Source organism: Pavona decussata, unplaced genomic scaffold (assembly GCF_977016875.1).
Source record: "Pavona decussata unplaced genomic scaffold, jaPavDecu1.1 SCAFFOLD_433, whole genome shotgun sequence".
Taxonomy (NCBI): Eukaryota; Metazoa; Cnidaria; class Anthozoa; order Scleractinia; family Agariciidae; genus Pavona; species Pavona decussata.
The window spans coordinates 425650-450633 of NW_028145790.1; the positions used below are offsets into that span (position 1 = coordinate 425650).

Sequence of the window (24984 nt, forward strand, 5' to 3'; positions counted from 1 at the left end):
GTACCTGTTAGTTATAATTGATTACTGTAAAGCGCTGTTGGACTGCTGACAAACAGTGCTATGTAGAGCGGTTTTCATTTGAGTGTCGAAAGTAATTTCGCATTTGCTTTGTTTTTGCATTACTACGCTCTGTGATTGGTTAACAAAACTCGCGCCACTTTCACAACCAATGGGAATCCAAACCAAAACCAATCGTGTTTTGGCCGCACGCGTTTTCCCGCGCTTGGCGCCAGTTACGTGTATTTGCTTGGAACTGATTGGCCCGTTGTGCTGTCTACATCTGTTGTGATTGACCAGAGTAATTACTTTGGATGCTTGTCAGATAAAAAGTTAGTTTGAAGACAGGACAAAGATCTTTCTTGTGCAGAGGAGCACATGCTTGGAACTCCTTATCTGTTGACGCTAGGGCATAAAATTTAGACCAGATAATTTTTAGTTCTTTCCTTTTTTTACTTAATTTTAAACCTGTTCGATTACCTTGTAAATTGATTTGTCACTCTTAAATTTATTTAATTCTGTATTTTATATTTATGGAGGGCTAGGTACCTAATTAACCATCGTTTTAGTTATTATTATTATTATTATTATTATTATTATTATTATTATTATCATTATTATTATTGTTATTATTATTGTTATTATTATTATTATTATTATTATTATTATTATTATTATTATTATTATTATTAACGTTTGATGTCCTTAAGGCCCGTTTAAACGGTTTCAACATTTGACCAACATTAGTTCAAGAAAAGTTGAACTAATGTTGGGCAAATGTTGAACGCAGTGTTCAACCGGTTTGAACGCCATTCAACATTTTCGACAACAAAGGAAATGTTGAATCGATGTTGAATGAAAGTTAAAACCAATTTAAATTTCATTCAACACGCTTTTTTAACAAGCTTTCAACATTTTTGACACTTTCAAAAATGTTGAATGACCTGTTCAAACATAACTCCCCCGATATTTGGTTCAACAAAGTGTTGAACGCATGTTGAAGCAAATGTTGAAACCAAAACGGGACTTTAGCCGTCCCACAGGTCTCCGGTAGCTCAGTGGTAGAGCATCCGAACTAGTAATCGGAAGGTCGGAGAACTCGGTTTTTCCTTTTCCGAGTATGCCTGTCTGTTACTGACTGAAGAAATTTATCGATCAGATCTAGAAGTAAAATAATTTTACACATAGAGCTATAATGACATGAGTGCAGTTTTGGCGAAAAGCTGCGACGTTGAACGCCAGCCAGTGGCAAGTGCTTTGTGATCGGAGGTTTTCTCGAGCCGTTACTGTCGAAAACTTGCAATAATGAAAGCAAGGGACAAAGGGCAACGATTGTTGGCAAATGACTTTCTACTAATCATAGCGCGGGTAATACTGTGTTTATTTCACCGCAGTACAAATTAAAGGCTTAAAGATTATCATTTATTATTTATGATTCTCGTCCCAGTATTTATATTTGCATAAGAATCAATTAAGTAACGTAAAGTTGTTTTTGGAGCGCCAAGTGGAATCTACTTACTGCGCGGCACGTCGATGCCTAACGGAACAAAAAACAAAACTGAAACTAAACAAACAAAAAACGAAATAATATTTTAGCCAAATACTGAAGCCTTCATTTCTATCTCAGAATTATGGTAGTAACGTAGTGTATGTCACGAGACAAACGTTGTTTCTTTTTTTTTGGAAGCGTGGAAGAAATCGTGAGATGGCACACGCATTCAAATTTGAGAAAACTGTTTGGTAGTTCTGTGCTTTCTTATGATGCTGAAGTGCCGGCTGTACAAGGCGTTTGACTACTTCTAAACTTTTGAGTGTGTGGATTAAATCGCACAACCAGTGTCCTCAGGCGATTTACATTTAGGCAATATTTTCGGTTGGAAATTTCGCCGATGAACTTTCCGTGTCAAATAGAAAGGCTCTTTTTCCAGTCGTTCCAAACTTGCAATCTCCGATTAATTGATCAAGAAACGTACGTGCTGGCGCAATGATGGCGCAAGAAGACAACAAAATTGAAATTAAAATTTTGTGCAAATGGAACTGTAATTTCCGTGCCAACAGTTGAAACGGAAAAAAGTGGAGCTCTTCCAAAGGTTGTCCCTTTGTCCCTAAAAATTCCCGTTTTGATCTTACCATTTCAACTGGTTGAACTGAAAGTTTTGGCTTATTTGAAAGCTCCCCTGATAATTCGTTTGATCGCCCACCCCCCCCTGAAAAACATTCATTGGTGGGAAAGGTCGGGGAGGGGACACGATCAAGGCGAAAGTGTAACAACAACTTCTTACTAGCTTTACTGGTTGTAGGGAAATAGGCTCGTGCTAGCTACTGAGCAAGGCTTCTTTTCCTATTGTCAATTGGTTCTACCTGTTAAGATTGAGGATTAAATCATAAATACTGACTAATCAATATCTTTTGGGCAACACACTCTTGCAATAATTTTAGTTCATCGCATTATTTATATTTAATTTGTTCAACTTTTCGGAACGTATATCAAGTTTTGATCAATTTTAATTTATGCGAATTGACTTGACAACAGGCCACACATCTTGTAGTCTCCCACTGGGAAAAGTATCATGTATGAATTCTCGTTTGTCTTATAAAAATGACTGCTAAGTTATTTAAAACAATAGACCCTTTGTCAGTTAATTCAATGTTTCTTAAAAACGCGAGAGTACAATGTTTTGGCACAGTTCTCTCGATTTTACTGAATAGACTCCCCTGGGAGACAATTAAACTCCATTAACACTCACTTGTGCGTTAACCAACCACGCAATGGAAATTAACGGCAAGCTGAATAACACGACCGATTCGGGATAATAATTGTTGGAAGTTGCAGCCGGTTTGGCATTCGTTTGAGAGGTAAAGCTACAATAGCTCTGAAAAACACAGCATTTTGAACGGTTGTTTACTGCAAAACTATGTCGGGAAAAAGCCTATTTCGCAGCGATGTCCCAGATGTAGTGATAAAAAGCATTTTCGACAAGTATGACAAAGACGGCAGCAAGGTTTTGGAAAGACCAGAGATTTTAGCTATGCTGGGGGACATGGGTCTGGACGAGAAACAAGCAGAACTCTGCTTCCTGATGATCGACAAAGATGGTAACAACAATGTCTCTAAAGACGAATTCCTGCAGTGGTTTCAAAAGGGTGAAGGTGTCAAAGTGGTCGACGATCCAAACCGCTTCGCTTTTGTCCAAAAAGTTGCCAACACGTTTAAAAGGTACGACCGAGATGGTAGTGGGGTGATTGACAAGCACGGATTCAGAGCTTTGTTGGCTTCTGGCGGGAAAGTTTGGCAGAGCTGCAGCGACGCTCAGATCGACGCAGCGCTCAGAGTCGTGGACAAAGATGGAAGCGGAACGGTGTCTTTCTCGGAATTTTTAAGCTGGATGGACAAGCTGAATGCAAAAAGGAAATGAAACATTTTTAAAGTTACAACAGTGATTTTAAACTTTCGAAAAGCAGTTTGAATAATTTTCCACATGTTTTGATGGTATTAAAATAAATTGCGTCCGCGAAATGTTTTGATGTATTTAAATGAGAGAGCATCAATTTAACAAAGGGATCATTAGCATTTAATGCTATCGTAGAACGAATCATTGTCAATTATGTTACGAGTGATGAGGATCACAAGAACTTCAATTTGTGAAACTGAGTTTGTTTTAATCTTATTCTTGACTTGGCGTAGCTACGAAGCGACAAGCATTTCTGTAAATGAAAGATCTCAATGAACTGATACGAAAAACACCCTTACGGCTTACACCAGTATTGCAGTTTGTACAAATGAGGGAAGGAATTGCGACAGTAGGTCGTAGTTTGCAAAGCACACCCCGATTTGAGCGATGTCGCCTGAAACGCTCAGGGTCAGTTATTAAAAGATAGTTTAGACGGTGTTTAATAAAACCACGTTTTAAGCCATTTTCAATTTTGCCAACAGTCATATCTAAACATTGTCTGCTGCTGACGGTAACAAGAAGGCTTGCATCCCAGACTAGAAAACTATTTATCAACTTAAAATAAAACACTTTTAGGCCCACTGATTGTCTTAAAGCACGGCTTATGTTAGACTTTGTTTAAATAACTGGCCCTCAGTGTCTTATTTTTGGGAGGGTGGGCCTAGGATGGATTTTTGGACTTTCAACCATTCTCGTCCCCAGAGCCGCCTGGTCCTCTTAGCCGCTGGAGGCTGGGCACGCCAACAACCTCGTTCCCAGGTTCTCCCCTCTCCCCATTCCCTGGACGCGAAGTCTACATTTCAGTGACGGCTCGCACTGTTTTGCACTTTTGCAACACGGTAGTGCAAAGTATTATGCACCATGCTGAAATGCATGACATTTTGATCCACTTTCCCAGCAAACCTCTGCAACTCCAATGGCAAAATTTTTAATGCATCCGGCGGTTAATATGTGTCTTAAGGAGGCTGTCAAACAGTTTTCCTGGTCTTGGAAGTGGATCTTTTAAAATTAAAATTTTGCAAAGAAAGCAAAGGAGTGCTTCGATTTTCTCCCAACACTATACAACCTTCTCAACCAATGGTCAAATCATACTCTTTCGTTGGTCAACAAGCCATAGTTGTCACCATAGCAACGGTAACGCAAAGGCCACTATTTTAAATGACGTCGATTATCTCGGGATTCTTTTTCCTAAGACCCTCCCCTCCCCCCCTCCAACCAATCCCCCTGAAAATTCTTTTCTATGGCGGCGCAAGCGTTGCAAAAGATATCCATACCCCCACCCTGAGTCTAGACCACAAATCTCGTCAATAATGGCCTTAAAACACCAAATGGCTTGGACGAAATGTTTAAGAAAGTTTTTATTACAAAAATCCGAGATACAAACGCACATCAACATTATTCGTTACTCTTTTGCATAGAGGCTGTGGACAGCAAAAGTGCTGACCTTTTCGTCTGCTATAAATTACCCATAGTTTCTTACTTATTTACAATTACTCAACCATTAAGCGCATTCATCGTAAGAAAAAGATTACATTCCCCACCTTTTTGTAACAACTGGATTATAAATTTGAGATTTCTATCGCGTGATAGTTGATGAGCGCCCAGCATAGTTAATGAAGGCAAGCCATCATCAACTGTCACCCACAGAAATCGACAGCCAATAAGCGGTTTTCAAACGAGTGTCGTAAAAACCAAAATGCAATTAGTCTGCCCAGTCACAACTGACGTAAACAGCGCAATGGACCAATCAGAATCCAAACTAAATGCATGCAACCGGCGCCAAGCGCGGGAAAACGCGTGCGAGCAAGTCACGGTTAGGTTGGTTTTGCTTTTCATTGGTTGAGAAAGCGGCGCGAAATTTGCTAATCAATCAGAGAGGGTTGAAAAACAAAAACCAAAGCAAACGCGAATAACTTTCAACCCTCGATTGAAAACCGCTCCAATCTAATTGTTTTAGTGTAAATCGATAATTGTCCTACTGATATGAAAGTCTTGCCTCGTTACGTTGTTACTACGCGAGCCGAGCGCCTGTTTTGCAGATAGTGAGTAGCAAGACCAGTCAGATTACAGTATCCGCGACAGAAGCTATTGTAGTAGATTGATACTCAAGTCCCTTATGGTTCACCACTAAATTTTCTCCAAGTCTGATTGGTTAAAATGTAACACGTGACGTAATAATGTCCATCCACTGACTATCAGGAGATGGGGTCCATCTGGCGAAAAATACCCGGATGGAAAGTTCTCGGCCACGCATAAAGCGGCCCACTTTCTCTTCTAATTCATTTTAAAACAGGTTGCTTGCATTGTAATAGTATCTTCTCATATTATAATTTCTACTTTTTTCTTTGAAGGTCAAATTGCTGAACTGTTAATTCGAAATGTCGGTCTCGGTGACTTTCGTTGGGAAGAAAATTTTGGTGGCGAACAACAAAAACAAGAGTGTCTTTGCCTCGGGACCATTGGTCCGATAGTTGCCCTTTCGAAATTAAAACTAACATATAAGCCCTCGAGAATATCAAATTTCCCTGGGGCAACTATTAGCCAATAGTCCCTCAACAGAAACACTTTGTTGTTTAATTACAAACTTAAATAGAAGTGAGTATTTTTGAAGATTTTGGGAAACGCACCTTCCAACCGGATTCAATAGAGAATATTCTCACCTAAAGGCCTATAGTGTATTAGTATAAATCTACTAGCGTTCTATCACGAATGCTGCTCTCTTATTGGCTACGCTAGTCACTATCTTTTCCGTTAAAGATAGTGAGTAGAGTGAGTAGTGCCTGGCGTGACTTATTTATAATTATCATTATTCAATAAAAATGTGAACCTGTCTTGTTGTTAAGTTTTGAACGACTAGTAGATTTACACTAACACAATTAGATTATGAGCTCGAAATTTCTATCGCGTGAAAGTTGATGAGGGCGAAGCCGGAATCAACTATCACGCGATAGAAATTTCGAGCTCATAATCTAATTGTTAAAAAGACTATTCCTTTACTCAAAAGCTCAAGTCAAACCTTTGGAAAAATAGCCGAGTACCACCTGAAAGTGCAACTCAGCTATTTGCCGGCGATAATTTTGCGCAATCTTGGTCTGGCCGCCACTAATAATAAAACGCAAGACTAAGCGTGAGTTTGATCCAGCGTATAGCACTTATTAGCAACTCAAAAATAATAATCAATAAACTATGGGCATCCAGGTTTAGTAATAGTAAGAATGAGATTTACGGTTACGTTTTACGTGTACGTGCGCGCAGGAATCTAAGAATACACTTGTTTTTCTAGTTTCTTATTTTCATAGACGAGAAATCTTTCAGGAGCGAAGCGCTTTGGGGACTAACGTCACTTAACGTAGGGGGGGGGGGGGGGTTACGGGAAGAGGGACGCTTGCTGGAATAACGGTACAATATATTATATAATTTAGGGATGCATATTGAATGAAGGACGGTAAATCTAACAATTATGCTAATAGCAATAAACAACATATATTTTCATGACATATCATGTTACAGTAGCCGATTACCCGAAGCGTACAACTTCCATATGTTCGTATCACGGCGTTTTCACCATCTATTTTTAGATTGACGTTCCCGCAAATCCAGCCAATTTTTTAACGATTTTTGTGTACGTGTGAGCGTTTGTTCTACATTGTTATTAATCCTTTAACCCCTAATACCAAAAAAAATTCTCCTATCTTGTCCCCATACATTTCTTAAGAAAGTACTGGGGAGAAAATATTAAAAAATCAAGAAAATTCACCTTGGGTGATCATATCCTTGATTCTCATGACCTCAGGGTTTAAATAAGCATTGACATTACAAGGAGAAATTTGACGCTGATCACTGTCAGGGCTTAAAGAATTAAGGAATGAGGCCAAAGGAACACACTCAAAGAAATATTCTGCACACGGCAATATAACCTTGATAAGCATACGACTTCATGTAATACGCCTCTTAACGAGGCATCATCAGGCATTCATAACATTATCACGTAGAGCACGCATGGCATGGTGGAACACAATTCGAGTTTGGATTTGTAGTGCGCGGCGAATTACAGAAAAGGCCTACTTCAAAGCGCCTGCGCTACACGACCACAGCGTTGTCATTCAGTCTCTCTCGATCCAGTGCCTGCACGGCGCTGCCGTTGGAGTACGCGGCTGAAGTGGACTGGGAGCCAGCGTCCGAAATAGATCTCAGCTGCCTCTTGACCTCAAACACCTTGAAGGAAAAATAAAAACAAGATCCACCATGAACACCATGAAAGCAACAAGTACAACATGGAAATTCTTCTTAAGGACGTTGCCTCTTAATACAGAGGTATTTTTGCGCCGTTTATGGTTATGCAGAAGTAGATCTTAGCAAGGCCTATTGGAATCCAAAATGAAAATTGGTGGTAACCACGCATTTTTAGAGATAATTAAGCAACGATAATTTCAAAAAAGCGTTAAAATACACAACAATGTGGGGCATTTGTTTCAAATCGAAGCTTAATTATCTCTGAAAAATGCTTGGTTACGCCCCAATTTTCTTTTTGGATTTCGATAATCGTTGCTGAGAGCTTCTTTGCCCGCACAGAATGCCTTTGAATTAGTGGGCATCTTACTTAAGAAATTAGAGGTTTTCGGACCAACCCGAGATGCGCAGAACGCATGCGCAGTAGCTAAAGGAGACACTGTCCTGGCTCTCTCGGCTTGGCCTGAAATGCATGCGCAAAAGATTGCAGACTCCCGCTAGCCGCTAGCCGCTAGCAGTGGCCATTAGGAGAGTTGAATTACTCTCTCACCCACTCACCCTCCCTTCCCTTCCTCTCGTTTGTGGGGAGAGGGGTAACACGACTTCGCTAAAAACGCTTCTCCAGACTCTAACGTGCTCTCGAAGAAATACGAATCCGCTCTAATTTTTTTTTTGAGTAATCAGTTCTTTTAGAGCGGTTTTCAATTGAGTGTCGAAAGTAATTTCGCGTTTGCTTTGGTTTTGCGTTACTACGCTCTGCGATTGATTAACCAAACTCGCACCACTTTCTCATCCAATGGGAATCCAAACCGAAACAAATCGCGTTTTCGCCACACGCGTTTTCCCGCGCTTGGCGCCAGTTACATGTGCTTCAAATTCTGATTGGTTCGTTGTGTTGTTTACATCTGTTGCGATTGGCCAGAGTAATTACTTTGGTTTTGGTTTTACGACACTCAATTGGAAACCGCTCTATTGTAAATTGGCCTGAAAATCCCTTTGGGAAGACTAATTTAATACTACAGAAGCTTTCAAGCTGTTGCTTAATGTGAAAACTCTTAAGAGGCTTCGGTGAGCCCAGTTTACAGAAACTTCTACAAACCTCGCTGATCGCCTGACGGAAGCAGTAAAAGTTGTAGTCGATCAACCCTGCAAAAACAAACCAGTCTATTCAGTGGTTTCTGGTAAAGGATACCTGGTGTTCCAATGCTGACCTTTAAGAAATCAATTCAAGTACCAAAACAATCACAAACAACTGACCTTTTTTCTCAAAGTTGTCTTCTCTTAGAATGCAAACAAGTGCAAGAAACCTGTTGAGAAGATAGCAACCGTCAATGATTTTCTTACGAGCGCTGGTACGAAAATATATAATATGTATGTGTTCTTTAAGTATTGCATTCTGAAAGGTTCTTTCGGTGAACTACAATTGAGACAAATGGTGAATAGGAGAATTATCTCTGCAGTGCACGTTAAAGTGCTAAAGTGAACCCATGAATTTACCACTGAACGTTAGCCCTAGAAAAGAAATGAGAGACCGCATGAAGCAAAGAAAAAAATCTTTGACCTCGGCGGGAATCGAACCCACAACCTCCGGATTTCATTGTCCGCTGCCCTACAGACTGAGCTACGAGGCCAGACGGGAGTAAGTCCTGGGTGATTATGCTGGTAATTGCGGCAATGTGAGTATGAAGGGTACAAATGATTGTTGTACCGCTAGCACTAAGGACACAAATGATGGATCCAAGAACTGACGTTGAAGTGCTAAAGTGAACCCATGAATTTCACACTGTGCGTTAGCCCTGGTAAGGAAATGGAAGATCACACGAGGCAGCGGGAAAACTCTTCGACCGCGGCCGGAATGGAACCCTAACCTTCACTCCGCTCTTTTCTATGGCATGTATTAACTTACTTATTGACTTCACGGAGATACAAGATAGTTGAGTTGTTGAGCTTGATGGTCGATGATGACTCCATGTCGTATGCACTGCTGTCTCCTTCTTCTCTTAAGCTGAAAAACAAATAATTATTATTAAGATAGATTCTTCTTACCAACTTTACATGTACTTTCTATGCTGTATGTTAACTAAAATGCCGGTAAATTGTTGGCACATGACGTGTAATATATTATCAGTAAAAATTTACTAATGCAGAGACGAACAAAAACTAGCGATAAAAACCGGCAGGAATTGTGTTTGTCACATGTACATGTACATCTAATTCCAGCTAACAGTGTACCTAGAAATAACAGCACATTTTCTATTACTGCTCTGTGCTCTGAACTTTATGTTGACAAAAATTGACACTTTATTCAGCTATCGTAGATACCTTTTGGGTGCTTGGAAGTGGAACATGTGTTTCACGTTCTGTTTCCAGAAAGCTTTGAATACATACTGACAATTAACCCCTCCAACCCGCCCCCCCCTCCCCACCCATTCCTCCGCCCCAATGCACTTGAAGATACAACATAACCTTTTTCACTGAAAAGAATACACATCTTCGACCAAATTTTTTGCTTTGTTATCTCCAAATGAACTCAAAACAAAGTTCGAGATTGAGACAAGAGAACCTGTTCCTTACATGTACATAAGCATCAGAGGAAAGAATATATTGTTCATGTAATTACTAAGTTTAATTAATAGATTACTGCAAGAGCTCAATACAGGGTGCAGAGTGAATGTCAGTTTTACAGCTTGCCATTCAGGCAACCTATAGCTTGCATGTACAAGCCCAAAAGTCATTTCAACCAGCTCCAAAAACGTTTTGATGCCCAAGATTGTTTACTCAGTTCTTCTGTCATTTGAATTCCTCAAAAACTTCACTTGCCTGTTGGGCAAGTGAAGAACAAAATTCACTAGTTCAATAGCAAAATCCACTAGCCGATTTCTATCGGATACTACTTTCTTTGCATGCTGTCAACAATAGCTACAACTGTAGCACTGCAGTTTAATTAAGCTATGCATGTGTCAAAATCTTCAGTTACTCACCCATAAATACAAGAAATATCAATAACTACATCAATCATATCACAACAGAGTTCATAAGACTGCATATCTACTGGAGAACTGAAATAAAACAAAAGAGAAATAAAACCATTTTTATTTTCATACCACTGGCAATGATTGATTCAGTCAAATAGGCAGTACTTTTCCAGACTTATGTAGTGTATGCTCAGGCTTATAAAGTACAGTATGTTCATTCACTTTGCTACCAAGCCGTTTCCCCAAATGTTTTAATTATTTGCCAAGGTGAGATGGACAGTGGCGAATATTTATTGAGTCGTTCCAAGGCTGTTGCCTGAGAAAAACTCAAGGAGCCCAGAAGGCCAAAAGCCAAGAAATTAGTACTCCAACATGTTAGGTCTTAGGTGCTGCTGCAAAAGTGTAGGTGTCCAGAGTATTTTCTTCGATGCCCCCAGGCAGCAGTCTTGCATTTACACATGAAGAGGTGCAAGAAAAACAAAAAAAAGCCCTAAGTGACTTCTGATAAATTGTTAGATTCTCCTTCCAAATTGCCTTGTTTTCACCTTTAAAACAAAAGGAGAATTTGACCTTACATCAAAAGTCACTTGGGGTCTTATTCCATGCACCCCTTCACATGTCCTCTGCATGTGAAACCTAGTGAAATATATGAAGCAACTAATTCATCATGCATACATGAAATTCTAGAGACAGTATTGCAGGCTGCACTCACCTATCTGTTGCCACATAAATTTTGCTGACCACATCAAATAGAAAGGCTTTTTCAATACCTGAATTCTGAAGCAAAAATAACTTGTCCAGATGAGAGGCTCAAAGGTTTCAATAGACCAAATGACAAATTAACTTGTAAAATAACGTTCTGGTCGATACTTACAGTTATTAGAATATTTAATAAGTTCTCCAATGTTGGAAGCTGGGGTACTAGCTTCTGTACCACTTTACTGAAAGCCTTGGATAAAAAAAGTATAAAACACAGTTAATATTAATATTATATTAATTAATTTCTAATTTCTCGACGATGCATCTACTGTCACTTCAGCTACAGCTGCCCCGCAGAGGTTCCTTCAGAGACAATAAAAGAGACAATAAAAGGAGGCGCAGAGGATGACTGGACGAGCGTACCCCTGCGCTAAAGGCCTGAACGCTGAGTGCCAAAGGCACGGACTTGTACGGGGTTCCAGGCACATGTTCCCCCGGGAAATTTTTGAAATATTTTATTGGACTCTCTAAAATGCAATTTCCTGCATTCCCTGGACTGGAATTGGTTAACCAGGAAGGTCTTCTGATCAAAGGTTAGGGTCATTTGTCAGGTCAGTTATCATAGCTGGCAGGGGAGGGGGGGGGGGGGATGGGGAATGATGAATAACGATTTTATTATATACAGTATGATGTCCAGGAATTATCTCTTTTTTTCCGATTGCATGCGTTACATACGTAAGTGAGTAAAATGATCAACTCTATCTTTGATTAATCAATGCAAAACAAACCGATTTTCATTATTTGGTGTGTGAACTACCGTGTGAACCAGGTGTGAACTACCAGATGTTACATGTCAAACAACCGGACGTTGCATCCAGCGTCCGGGATGAAATGAAACCCCTGCAGCTGTAAAAAAGTAAGCCACACTACTAGCCCTAGCCCTAGTGGCCCACACAGGCAGAGCTAAACCTAGTTTCTGTAGCATGAAGCAACTATTGCTAGATGCCCCTTGATGGCAAAGTTTGTTTTCTAACTATAAACCTAGATACTGTAACTCACTTTATTCAATTGTCAATGTATTTACAATGTAGCACAGAGCAGTAATTGGGGACTCACTCCAGATCGAATTGGAATTTGGAAATGTTGGTTTTTGAGGAGAGGGGAAAACCAGAGTAACTGAGGAAAAATCTCTTGGAGCAAGGACGAGAACCAACAACAAACTTAACCCAAACGACACCCAATTCAAACCTGAGCCACATTGGTGGGAAGCGAGTTATCTCACCACAATGCCATCCCTGCACCCCTAAACTATGTAACACACAACCAACAGACCAACCTAGCCTCATACAATGACACACTATACACCACACCACTGGGCATCCACAACTACAGATGTACCTCTACTAAATTACTCTCATTGAAAAAGATAAGGATACACTTTTTTGTCATGGACACAAAATGTTGAAATACCTTTTATTTTTTGTTCTTCTTTCATGTCCTTTGATAGTGATAAAAATTTATTACAAGTCCAATGGACAGTAAAAGACTCTTGAAGATGATCAAAATGAGGCAAAAATAAAACAGATTGCAAAATTCACAACGCTGATTGACACTGGGTTTAGAGAAGGACATGTAATAATAAAACAAACATTTCCTCGCATCAGTTTTAACCCAGTCTTACCTCAAATATTGAGTGATCATATATACTTGTCAGGTAAAAACTGAAATACAAGGAAAGGAAAAATAAAGGTAATATTAATACTGTTACTGTATGTCTTGTAGGAGAGACACCCTGTTGTGGTTTCACACACAGTGTACAAAATTTGCTAGTAGAGTCCTAAAGTGATGATGACACAAAAACTAAATTTATGAAATTATGGGATTTGTTAGTATATTCGGAAAGAGCATGATGAAAAATGCCTACTTGCCAAAAATCAGCATCTTATTGCAATTTGAGAGCGAGATACAGTGTATTAGCTCTGTTATGCCCTGATGACTCCATACAAATCCTACTAATTTTGTCTCAGTTCCAAAATTAATGTTAAGAACTGAGACAAAAAATTTTAGAAGGATTTGTATGGAGTCATCGGGGCATAACAGAGCTAATATCTCACCCCCAAATAATTATTGCAAAAAGATGCTGGTTTTTGGCAAGTAGGCAATTTTTCATCATGCTCTTTCCGAACAAACTAACAAATCCCATAAATTCAAAAATTCAAATATTTGTGACATCATACCTTAGGACTCTATTTTCAATGTCTTATAAGTGAACACCTTCCCTTAGAGGACACCATGGTGTCAACACCTACGGAAATTAACTTAAAGAAGAATTGACTGTACCAGTTTTGGCACAGTGCTGTATTCACCATGGGTGTTCATTCAGCTAGATGTACATGGAAACTAACCATTTCAACAACATCAACACCATTTCGTTATTACTAATTAGTGATACAGTTGACTACAAAAATAAGCGAAAAAATGGAACAATGTTTCGGTGTCATCTTGGCACCATTATCAAGTAAAGAATATAATATACAGTGCAGGCCAGAATTAAGCGAACCAAAACATACGCGTATACGCATCTAAAAATCTGCAGATGCGCGTCTAGTCAGACGCATTAGTATGTATGAGCTAGCTTATTGTTTTCGTATTGTTGCTATTTCATTGTTCTATTGAATAGCCTGAGCAAAGCTATGAATAGCCTGAGCAAAGCTTTTCAGAAGGGTTTGACAAAGTATGACTACACTTGCCGACTTCATCGTAGAACCGGCTCAGGGAAAGAACAACTCCACATTGTTGATCAGCCCATAAAAGAAGAAACTTTGAAATATCTTAAATTACAGCAATTGTTTGCTGTGAGGCTTACTGTATTTTGCGAAATGAAACGAAACGAAACGAAGAAATGAATAAATCTGTAGAATTGAAGATATCAACAGTCAGATTTCTGTGTGTGACAAGCTTAAAAAGAGGAATAAAACACCGGAAGTGTAGTTACATTTAACTGTACTTTTAGTCTTAATTTAATTTATTCTATTTCACACCTTTACTTTATGTTACATTCTTTGCTTGACAATGGTGCCAAGATGACACCGAAACATTGTTCCATCTTTTGCTTATAGTCAACTAATAAGTGGTTCTAAAAAAAAGAATCACTTTGGTGCTGCTGATCCAGTTTTGCATGATGTTCTCCCTCGTTCATAAGAATGATCAATGCCAGTTTTCTCCCAAAGTATAAAAACTCAGTAACTCACCTGAGATGTAGGCCTTCAAGCCCTGCATCAGCTAGCTCATCAGTTGCTCTTTGGTGAATATCCCGCTGTGTTTCTGTATAAATTAAAGAAGCTGATTATGCTGTACTACGGTACAGTGTATGTATCTATGTAAGAAATAACTTAGCTAACAGTGAAACACAATGCATTCAAGGATATAATGTGCTTGAGTTGTTCGAACAATGAACATTATGCAAGATTAAAATAATTATCTGCACTTATGAATCTGGTAAATATTCTTACAAGTGCTACATACTTAAAGGGGAAGTATCACGAAAATTTGATGTCATTTCAAAACCCAAAAATGTTTGTCTGACAACAGAAACAAAAAAATAGTTGTCTAGTTTTGTTATAAATTATCACCTTGGTGCAATAAAACTGTCAATTGCTGTCTCTGGCCAGGGACAGAGTAGGTCGGAGTGGATTGAAACTTGAAAAATGTTAGGCTAATGTTTTTCAAGTTTTCATATTTTTGTTTCCAAAATGCGTTAGAACAGAGTACAAATTGTTCCTGTCAAGAATTGAGTTGATTTCTCTCCTCTTGTTGTTCTAGAATTATTTTGTAGCAAAGTGAAGGTCCGATTTCACCATTTGTAACAAAAGAGGTCAAAATCCCCATGATACTTCCCCTTTAACATATTTACTTCAATCTTTAACTGCCCACCTTGAATAAGCACCCACTTTGAACGCCCAAAAAGTTAATAAGCGCCCACCCTCGAATAATCACCCACCCTGGAAGCCCAAAAGCTAAGTAAGCACCCACCACAACCCCTCCCAACAAAAAAACAAAAAATTATTTTCTGTACTAGTCCAGCGTGAAGTAAGAGGAATGCCAGTTGTGTTCTAAAATTGGTTTTAGACTCGGTAGTCAATGAACTTTTATATTGTTTATGGCTTGTTTATGTCAGCTTTTGCAATTTGTCTTGTCTTGTTAAAGCAAAATAAACTTGTTATCCTTTGTTTTGTTATTCTCTAAAAATGCCTTCGCTTACTGAAAATGTTGGGAAAATAATAAGTGCCCACTCTCGAATAAGCGCCCACCCTCATGGGCCCAAAATTAAATAAGCGCCCAGGGCGGTTAATCGAATAAATACGGTACTCTAAATATTAATTAAAAGAAAACTTAACCCAGCTACAGCTGTATATTTAAAATGTTGCATAAAAAGTCACACTCTTACCGATTTTGTGATCATCGGAGAGACCATCTACTTTGTGAATAAATACTTCAAATTTTATGTTTGGATTGACCTGAAAATTAAAAGAGCACGACAAAAATAATAAGTTCAAAAATTCTGTAAGAGCATGTGTACTACATGCAATTAGCTATGTGCATAGTGTTGGTGTAGTGTTTTTACCACCAACATTAATTTAACTTAATTACAGAACAGAAAATTTTCACCAATGATAACAATTTAACTTAATTGCTGAACAGGAAATTTCCCATCAATTAAAACTTGTGTTATTTGGTAAAAATAAATAAATAAATAAATAAATAAATAAATAAATAAATAAACATACACTAGTACCTATCTAGATTTGGTTAACACTAGCACCAACACGTTACAAACCATGATGATGTGGAAATGGATATGGTAAACAGGAACTATTAATAATTATACTAGCCAGTTTTTCTCTTCCTAAGCTCACCTTGTAGGCTCTTGTGACAGTCATGTGGAGTTTTCCCAAGGCTTCCATGTAATCATCCTAGCAAAATTAAAAAGAACACATTAATTCAAATTGCAGATTGAACAAACTGAACACTTACAGCTTCTAAGATTACCATTTTGTAGATGCTGAAAATGTTGTGAAAATGCTTGTGTGGACAGAAAACTTACGATGCATTTTTGACAAGAAAACCCTAATCTCTTGATTGGCATGGATCAGATGCTCTAACCCCAAACTTATACCCTAATTCTGTTTTTGCATTTCTTATAGGCGAATCTTTGCTGACGTCATTGTTTACATTTTTCCTCTTTAGCATACGACTTAACTCATAGAAGCCGTGGCTGTATATATGAACTAAATGCAAATGTTGAGAGAGCTGATTAAGTTGGGCAATTTGTGCAATTTTCAGCTCTTTGCAAACAATATTGAAGGAAATATCAGCCATCAAAAGCTGCGAAATTGCTGGGTGGCAAAAAAGTTAATTAATGAGCCACACATTCTCTGTAAAATTTTGAGTTTTTAGAAGAGAATTTCTCGGAAACCATTTGATGTATTGGGCTCTAGCCTGCGTAGCAGTCGTTTCCGTTTCCTTCAAGCCAAGCGGGGCAAGCGCGCGAGGGCATTTGGCAAAAAGGAGCAAAAAAAGTAGGAGCGGGGGGGGGGGGGGGGAGGGGAGGGGCGGGAAAGGAAAGGAAACGCCTGCCACTGAGCCCAGACATTTTACCGAACGCCCCCAAATGGCTTCGCTCCCTTGGGGCCTACACTGTCACGTCAAATGTCACATGAGAACCAATCATTTTTAACTTCTGGTAAATCTGAGCGAAAACAGAATCGCGGCGGGCAACTTGTTTACTTCAAGTTGTAGTATTTTAGAAGATTTTCTCGAACTTTACATCGCTCGAACAAAGCGTAGATAAATTACCCAAGACAAATTTTACTTATGTTTTGGAATATCAAATCATTTGTTTACAGCTGGAATTACAGACAGAATGAGCTTGTCCCACATGGCTAAAATACTACCTCTCGTTTCCACGATAAATTTGTATTTCGCGTAGCGTGAAATACAAAGTCGTTCTAAATATTGAAAACTTCCTTTTCAGACTGTGGTTAGAACTGAAATTTTCCTGCAAAGTATTTACTTGAGGCCTCCTCAAGCTATTTATGATTACAGAGTTTGAATAAAAATTTCTTTGTTCGTACGCGAAACAAGCTTTCAGACCAGCCAATTTTGCTTTCAGCTTTTCGTGTCTTTGAGAGAGCCGACAGCCAGAACAAATTTTCTTGATTTTTTAAAAATTCCGGCAGGATTTCGAAAAACGAATGACACCATGTTTGTTGAGACGATAATACCTACCAACAAACCAAAGCGTAATGAAAACTATATTTTGAGCGTGACCGAGAATTTTGTTTGATGTTAATAGACATTCGCTCTTAAAGCAGCCCTTTGCTCCGGTTTCAACTGAATTAATGTATCTCCCTGCGAAAGTAGTTTTAATTAGTGGTTTCCAAAGCAAAGCAAACTCGAAATCGAAAGGACACTCAAGAGAGAGTTCTTTTCCGCCTCGGTCATATTTTCATCTTTGATAAACGGTTAACCGGATGTCGTTTGGGTCTATGTGTTTGATTGACAGACGATTGGCCAATGGTAATGCATCATTGCCTCCCGTTCGCTGACAAACGGCGTTCGGTAAAATGTCTGGGCTCTGTGGCAGGGGTTTCCTTTCCTTCCCCGCCCCTCCCCCCCGCTCCTACTTTTTTTGCTCCTTTTTGCCAAATGCCCTCGTGCGCTTGCCCCGCTTGGCTTGAAGGAAACGGAAACGACTGCTACGCAGGCTAATTGGGCTCAAATTTTCAGAGAAAACTGAAACTCTTATGCCCTTTCAATATAATTTTCAGAGTTTTTATTTTATTAGCGTCATCAGATAGTGATAAGCATTATGTTAATGAGGCAAAAAGTGTAAACAAAGATTCGCCTATAATATAACAGACAGAATATGTAAATGTACCTGAGCATCTATGACAAACACTAGTGCTCCACAGTGTCCAAACAGCACTTCTGAATCAAAAGCTGGGTCAAAGAAATCTATTTGTCCTGGAAAGTCCCATATCTACAAACAAAAGAATAAAATAAACAAGTATTAAAACAACCAAAAAACAACAACATTATTTTACAAACTACATGACATTTTCTGTTAGCAAAACTTTGTCCTGAACAGAAAAAACCTCATTTGCATTTATTTTCAACACACTTAATTACATGTACATGAGTGTATAATTGTTGTGGCTCAAATTTATCCTTGGTTTAAATTTTATCTTCTTATTGTTCTTGGGTAATTGGTAACGTAAGATAATGAGTTTGAAACAATAGAAATTTAAACCAAGGATTAAATTGAACCACAACATATATAATAATTATATGCAACTGTAAATTAAAATTAGTTTCATCTGAGACCTCGTCAGTTTGCCATCATACTATTATACAGAAAGAAGTTACATACTACATTAATTTAGAATGATGTATTATTCTAGAAAGTGACACAGGCATACTGGCATACTCCGAAAAAAGAAATCCGAGTGTTCTTATCAGGAGTCGAACCTAAGACCTTCCGAAAACTAGTTCGGATGCTCTACCACTGAGCAACAGGAGACTCGTGGGAGCTAAAGCCATTAAACTAGGTTCATGGGACAAATATCCTGCATACTGCTAGGATTTGAATGTCCAATGTGTGGGATGTGAAAAAATGTGATGGTATATTTCAAGCCTGGTGAATGAATATACATTAATTTATTGTGTAGTTTTATAGTTGCACATGTTTACATGTAATTTAGTTTTTTCAAAGTACATGTAAATTGGGGTATCTCCTGATACTTGCATGGCTTCAACAAGTATTTCACAGAGTTAGTACATGTACATGTAATAATTAGAAACTACACACTGTTTTTGTTAATAAATGAGACAAAACAGTGGTCTTACCTGAAACTGGACAAATGAGCTATTTGAAATATCTTTGGCAAGTGTCAAGGAAAATATAACATATTAGTTTTTTTTACTATTTTGAATGCTTGTCAAAGGTACAGTGTAGCTTGGAGATTTTTCAATTGCATACATACATGTAAAAATAATTCAGTGAACAATAATTAAAAGGATACCATCTTTGACTATTTTATTTGTGCTTTCTAAGAAGAGTGTTTCATTTGGTGACATCTTGTGGAAAACAACTTTCTGAATGGAAGATTTGCCACTCCTAAAGATATGACATAATAAAAAATACACATATGTTAAAAATATCTTAGAATTGGTACAGTACGCTGTACATGTAAGTAATGATTGTGCAACAGATAACATTTTCAACAAACCTTGATAACATTGGATGAACAACCTTAAATTTTTCATCATACAGTGTAAGGTAATCAATTAACACCTTACATTAAGTCCCAAATAACAATACAGCTAGTGGAACCTCGGTTTAACGAAGTGCCAAGGGACTGGGGAAATCTGTTCATTACATTGAGGCTTTGTCATATCCAAAACTTTGATATAATGATGAACTTGCGGGAAAAAACAACCAAAATGTTGGTTATATCGAGGTATAGTTATTAATTGTTTTTTTTTAACAGTGTTACGTTGCACTATCCAGCACGAGCGTGATAACCAACACGACACTCATGCTGTTGCAAGCCATTAAATGGGTTCAAGGTCAGGAAGGGACACTACAGATCCTGGGCCATGTGTCATCAGTTGACACTTTCACATGTTTCACTTGTTTTTGAAGTCACGGATGACATATCTCAGTGGAAGTGGTTGGCAAACGAAGAAACAAGGACAATGGACTAAAAATTCTGCCGACTACTAATACCTTTTAAAACAAGAAGCCTTCTCTTTCAAAACAAGAAGCCTTCAAAAAATAATAAGAGACAAAGAGGATTTATAAGCAGATCTGTACTAGACGCCTCGATAGTGTCAGTGTCTGCATATATAATGAGTATCGTTGACTGTGAAGTTGTTCTCTTGTTACAGGATTAAAGGATTTGTTTTGCATTCATCTTTTGTTGGGTGTTGACATCTATTCGTTATATTGAGGTGCATTTTACGTTTGGGTTTCTGGATTGTGCTCGCTATAATGAGATCGAGGTACTGTTCCATACATTTTACTGTAACTTTCTGAGCTGAAGAATATTGTTTGTTATATCGAGGACTTCATTATATAGAGGTTCGTCAAATCGAGGTTTCGCTGTAGTGATCCACATACTATTTCTCCTTGTAATATCAATGTTTCATCATTCAGAAAGGTTATGAGAATAAAGAATATGATCACCCAACACAAATTTTCTTCATATCTTAAATGTACATGAACCACTACTTAAACACCTTTTCCTCACTAATGCAATAAACATTTATAGGGGCAAGAAAGGATAATTTGTATTTTTATATGGGGATTCAGGGGTTAAATAAAGCAATTCTGTGATGTAGGAACAAACAAGGTAAGTTAACTTAGCTAGCTTCACGCGTAACTCACACCAAGTGCATTATAAGGAGGCGTTTTCAAAATTACTTAGTGTATTAGACCCTGAAGACTTGATTCAAAGGAAACAAGTGTGAAAACATGTAAATGTAGGTTACATGACCATTGTAAATGAGAATGATGTATTACTCAGAAAAAGACACAGGCATACTCAGAAAAAAATCTGAATGCTCCTATCAGGAGTCGAACCTTAGACCTTCCGACCATTGTATATTCACGTGTACATGTGTCTTCCCTGAATTCTGCCGTACCGAATCCCAACTGGATGATACTTTTCCCCTTAAGAGTACACTGTATGATGCATACACAAACCTTCGAAGACCCAGTAATAGAATTCTGGGTTTATTGTCACTGGTGGCTAACTCATCCTGATCTTCAGGTCCATAGCTAGGAAAAAAAAAGAAAAAGGAATGAAGGAAGGAGTGGTAGGTTGCTAATAAGACTTACAATGGGACTTGAAATTAATTATTGGTCACATTGTACTATTAGGGGGTAACAAAGTTATCATCATCATCATCATCATCATCATCATTAATCAACAAATTTCAACTATAAAAGTTAACGTTAAAAAAAAAATGACGTTTTGACCGCCTCGCGGTCATTTTCAAGTTCAAGATAAGAAGTAAAATTAGCATGTGCTTAATATGTATAATTGTTAGAGGACTAATGAGATACTGACTAAAAGCTCCAAGAAATCTACCTCGAAACAATACAAGAAAATAATAGTGTGAATGATAAAACAAGGTACGCTAAAAACGATAAAGGGTATTTAAAAGTGAAATAATTAATTAATTAAACAAATAACTTCACACGGATCACATTGCATTGTTTGTTCAGTTTCACTTTAGGCCGCGAATAAAAAACAAACTATGTACTGAGATTGTATAAGCACATGCTAATTTTACTTTTTATCTTGAACATGAAAATGACCATCAGACGGTCAAAACGTCATCCTTTTTGAACGTTACATGTAACTTTTATTATTATTATTATTATTATTATTATTTTAAGCCCCAATCATGACCAACATTCAATTTCTCCTTATCATATCACTACTTGATCTGGAAAACATAAAGGTTATGAGAATACAGGATATGACTGACGAGGAATAAAGACATGTATATAGACATTTACACAAATTCTCCTAACTAGCACCAAAGAAATATAAAGAAAACAGTAAGGAGAATATGCATGTTGATATCAGGGTTTAAAGAGTGAATGGTGCAACATCAAATGAACTATCATACAGGCAGTGGTACTAACAATGGCGACAACCAATGCACAAACCACTGCAGGCTTTGAGGAAATTAAAGATAGTTTTTTTTTGGGTGGTAAGTACGTACAGTGTATTCAAAGTGATCACACGATCTTCTAATGGAGACAATACCCTTTTACTCCCAAGGTACAAGAAGCCATTACTTGGCCAATATTGGGTCAATTGGTATCAAATTTGGACACCAAACAGATCTTGGCAAGATCTGTACATTGAAAGCACAAAATTTTACCTCCCTTCTATACCAGACATGATTACATGTAACCTTTTCAATCTAATCTGTTATTTCCTTTGTCTTTGCTAGAATGATATATGCAATGTCCCAAACAAAACCTTTCAATCGATATATTACATTTTGGTACAATGTACATGGGTTCACTATTGCCGTTTTCAAAAAATTTATATATGGCATTTCCTGGTGGGAGTGAAAGGGTTAAATCATGTGAAAACTAAGAAATTATATTTGTATTGTATTGTAAAAATTATTTCTAAATTATTCATGATACATGTACAGAAGAACTTAAGTGTGGACAAACAGTTGTACATGTCTGTACAGACGTGAATGCTTATCTTTAACCCTAGCTGGTCAAACAGTGCATGGTGGTCAATAACATTTCAAACTATGATCAACTATTGCCATCGACTATCACCCAATGAATGTTCACTTTAAACGTGTTCAAATCAGAAACATTACAGTCAATGGATGTTTTCATGCTTAAGACTAAAGATGGATCATCCTTCTAGACAGATAACTGGCAAATTTCGACATCTGAAAGAGATCTTATCGCTGGCTAAAACTTCAACAGAACACAAATACACTGTACTTGAGGCTAATTTTAAAGGTCTCAGTACAGTGTACATGTACATGTAGTTCAAAAGAGCTGGCTGGGTTTATTAATGAGCAGTGTTTTCAGTAATCTTAAATAGATGGGTACCACTTATTTTCAGTCGCCTGTTTTTACTGGCTTTATTAGATCTCGCCAAAGGTAGGTACCATGTTCTAAGTAAATGGGTGATGGCACCCGGGTCCTTCTAACAGATTCTCTGAATGAACCTGTTGCAGTTTTTCTTAGCTACAATCCTGTATTTCTCCACCGACTCTAGAAAAACAACACTGACTGTGCTTTCTATCACAAATCGAAAAAACCATAGTATTCTATGTTCAATGAGGACAATGCTGCCATTTTTGTTTATAATAATGCAAGAGCTCGCCCAAATACCAGGAGCTAACACTAACATTTATTAATTGACTATCTTTCAATTGAGTGTCGAAAGTAATTTCGTGTTTGGTTTGGTATTGCATTACCACACTCTGTGATTGGTTCACTCACGCCACTTTCTCATCTAATGGGAATCCAAACCAAAACCAATCGTGTTTTGGCCGCACGCGTTTTCCTGCGCTTGGCACCAGTCACATGTATTTGCTTCAAATTCTGATTGGCTCATTGTGTTGTTTACATCTGTTGCGATTGGCCAGAGTAATTACTTTGATTTTGGTTTCACGACACTCAATTGGAAACCGCTCTATCACAGTGTAGTATATCAATGGTTCTTAAATAAGAACATCATTCACATTTATAACTTAAAAGTACATTGTACATGTAGATTTTGCTTACTTATTTGAAACATACTGTACATGTTTTGTTCAAGATAACAAAAAAGTGTATCATTCATAGCCAAATGAAAAAAATAATAATAATAATTAGCATGAAAGCATCTCGAAAGGAAGTTTCGAGATTATAAAATTCTCCCTAAAATTTTTCAATGTGCATTGATCATGCAGTATTGTTTTATCATTCAATATCTACCTAGATCTACATTAAGATGTACAGACCGGTATAAATGTATACCAAGACTCTAGGTCATCAACTATCACCCACTGTACTGTCTCGAACCTTTTGATCGCCAGTTTGATAATCAGTCATGGAAGATTGATAGTTAATTTAAATCTTTTTCGACTATTTTGCACCGGTCGATCAGCGATGAGAATTACATCGATGTCATAGTGCACATGGCAGGGTATTGCACAAGCAAGGTCACAACGAATGCTCTCAGTGTGATGCATTCACACGAGTTGAACCCAAGTTGTTAACCTAACATTTGAGTTGTTTTAGCGTCAGTTTAACCGAACAGAAAGGAAAATCGTACGAGCAAAACGAGCTTCAAGGAAGCTTATACAATTTTACATGCACAAGCTCAAATTCAAAGAATATATATCACTGGTACTTGTATGTGACAACATGATTAGAGATCACATCAGTATCTGGAAATTCACCCACTTGTTAAATAGAAACAGGCATATTCTCTCTCTAAAGTATCTCTGTAGACGATACGGAAACGATTTGAACAAAATGAAACACTATTCAACGATGAAACTTACCCAAAATCTTTCGGGAAAGACCCTACAACGCTGTAACTGCCGAAGTGTTCGTCGTCTTCAAATGACTAGTTTTCACAATAAGAACAAAATAAGCCAACCAAATTAATTAAGAGATCTAAACTGTTATCACTCACGGCAAAAACTTCAAAAAAGCAACATATATTTACCGTCATCTTTGAGGAAACCTTCGTAAACTTGTGATTTCGGTCTTTCCTGACTAAAAACTCTTTGTGGTCATGTGATAATCAGTCACGTTCAGGCAACTTCCGGCGACGAGAGCATTACGAAACAATACGAACTTTACACGAAGATGGATTCGGTTTTTCCGATGATTTTCGCGGGCTTTTTGAGGGAAACAATTCTTGAGGAAGTTTTAATACCTTTGCGACCCAAGAACTTGAAGAAATATTTTTTAAAACTGTTTGCTACAGGCGATAAATGGTATTTTCTGGCACATGGAATAGTTTTTCGGACCCGAAATGTTCTCGGTAGAGGTAGATCAGAGAAACTCAGGAATAAAG

The 24984-nt window shown here is 37.9% G+C and overlaps 2 protein-coding genes across 2 annotated transcripts; one reads left to right on the forward strand and one right to left on the reverse strand.

Annotated features, from left to right (window-relative positions):
* The first annotated feature begins 2438 nt into the window (after positions 1 to 2438).
* Positions 2439 to 3649, forward strand: LOC146450685 (uncharacterized). The gene has a single exon (XM_085100116.1). It carries the CDS (start codon positions 2913 to 2915, stop codon positions 3411 to 3413), a length of 501 nt encoding a protein of 166 aa, XP_084956242.1. The 5' UTR covers positions 2439 to 2912; the 3' UTR covers positions 3414 to 3649.
* Positions 3650 to 4789: 1140 nt separating this feature from the next.
* Positions 4790 to 24718, reverse strand: LOC146450686 (ras-related GTP-binding protein C-like). Its single transcript, XM_085100130.1, has 17 exons — positions 24631 to 24718; positions 24464 to 24528; positions 21123 to 21197; positions 19438 to 19532; positions 19262 to 19293; positions 18294 to 18395; positions 16270 to 16326; positions 15801 to 15870; positions 14605 to 14677; positions 13035 to 13074; positions 11529 to 11603; positions 11367 to 11431; positions 10661 to 10738; positions 9586 to 9684; positions 8937 to 8986; positions 8779 to 8825; positions 4790 to 7664 (listed from the first exon to the last, which is right to left on the reverse strand). Exons 1-17 carry the CDS (start codon positions 24634 to 24636, stop codon positions 7530 to 7532), a joined length of 1164 nt encoding a protein of 387 aa, XP_084956256.1. The 5' UTR covers positions 24637 to 24718; the 3' UTR covers positions 4790 to 7529.
* Between the last annotated feature and the right edge of the window lie 266 nt (positions 24719 to 24984).

What these genes read in the sequence shown, in the direction of transcription:
- LOC146450686 (XM_085100130.1), bottom strand. An exon ending in TCTTTCCCGAAAGATTTTGG is followed by an intron (nt 21,198 to 24,463) that starts GTAAGTTTCATC and finishes TTTTTTTCCTAG; the next exon opens with CTATGGACCTGAAGATCAGG. An exon ending in CTATTACTGGGTCTTCGAAG is followed by an intron (nt 19,533 to 21,122) that starts GTTTGTGTATGC and finishes TCATATCTTTAG; the next exon opens with GAGTGGCAAATCTTCCATTC.
- LOC146450685 (XM_085100116.1), top strand. Translation starts at nt 2,913, where the DNA reads ATGTCGGGAAAAAGCCTATTTCGCAGCGATGTCCCAGATGTAGTGATA.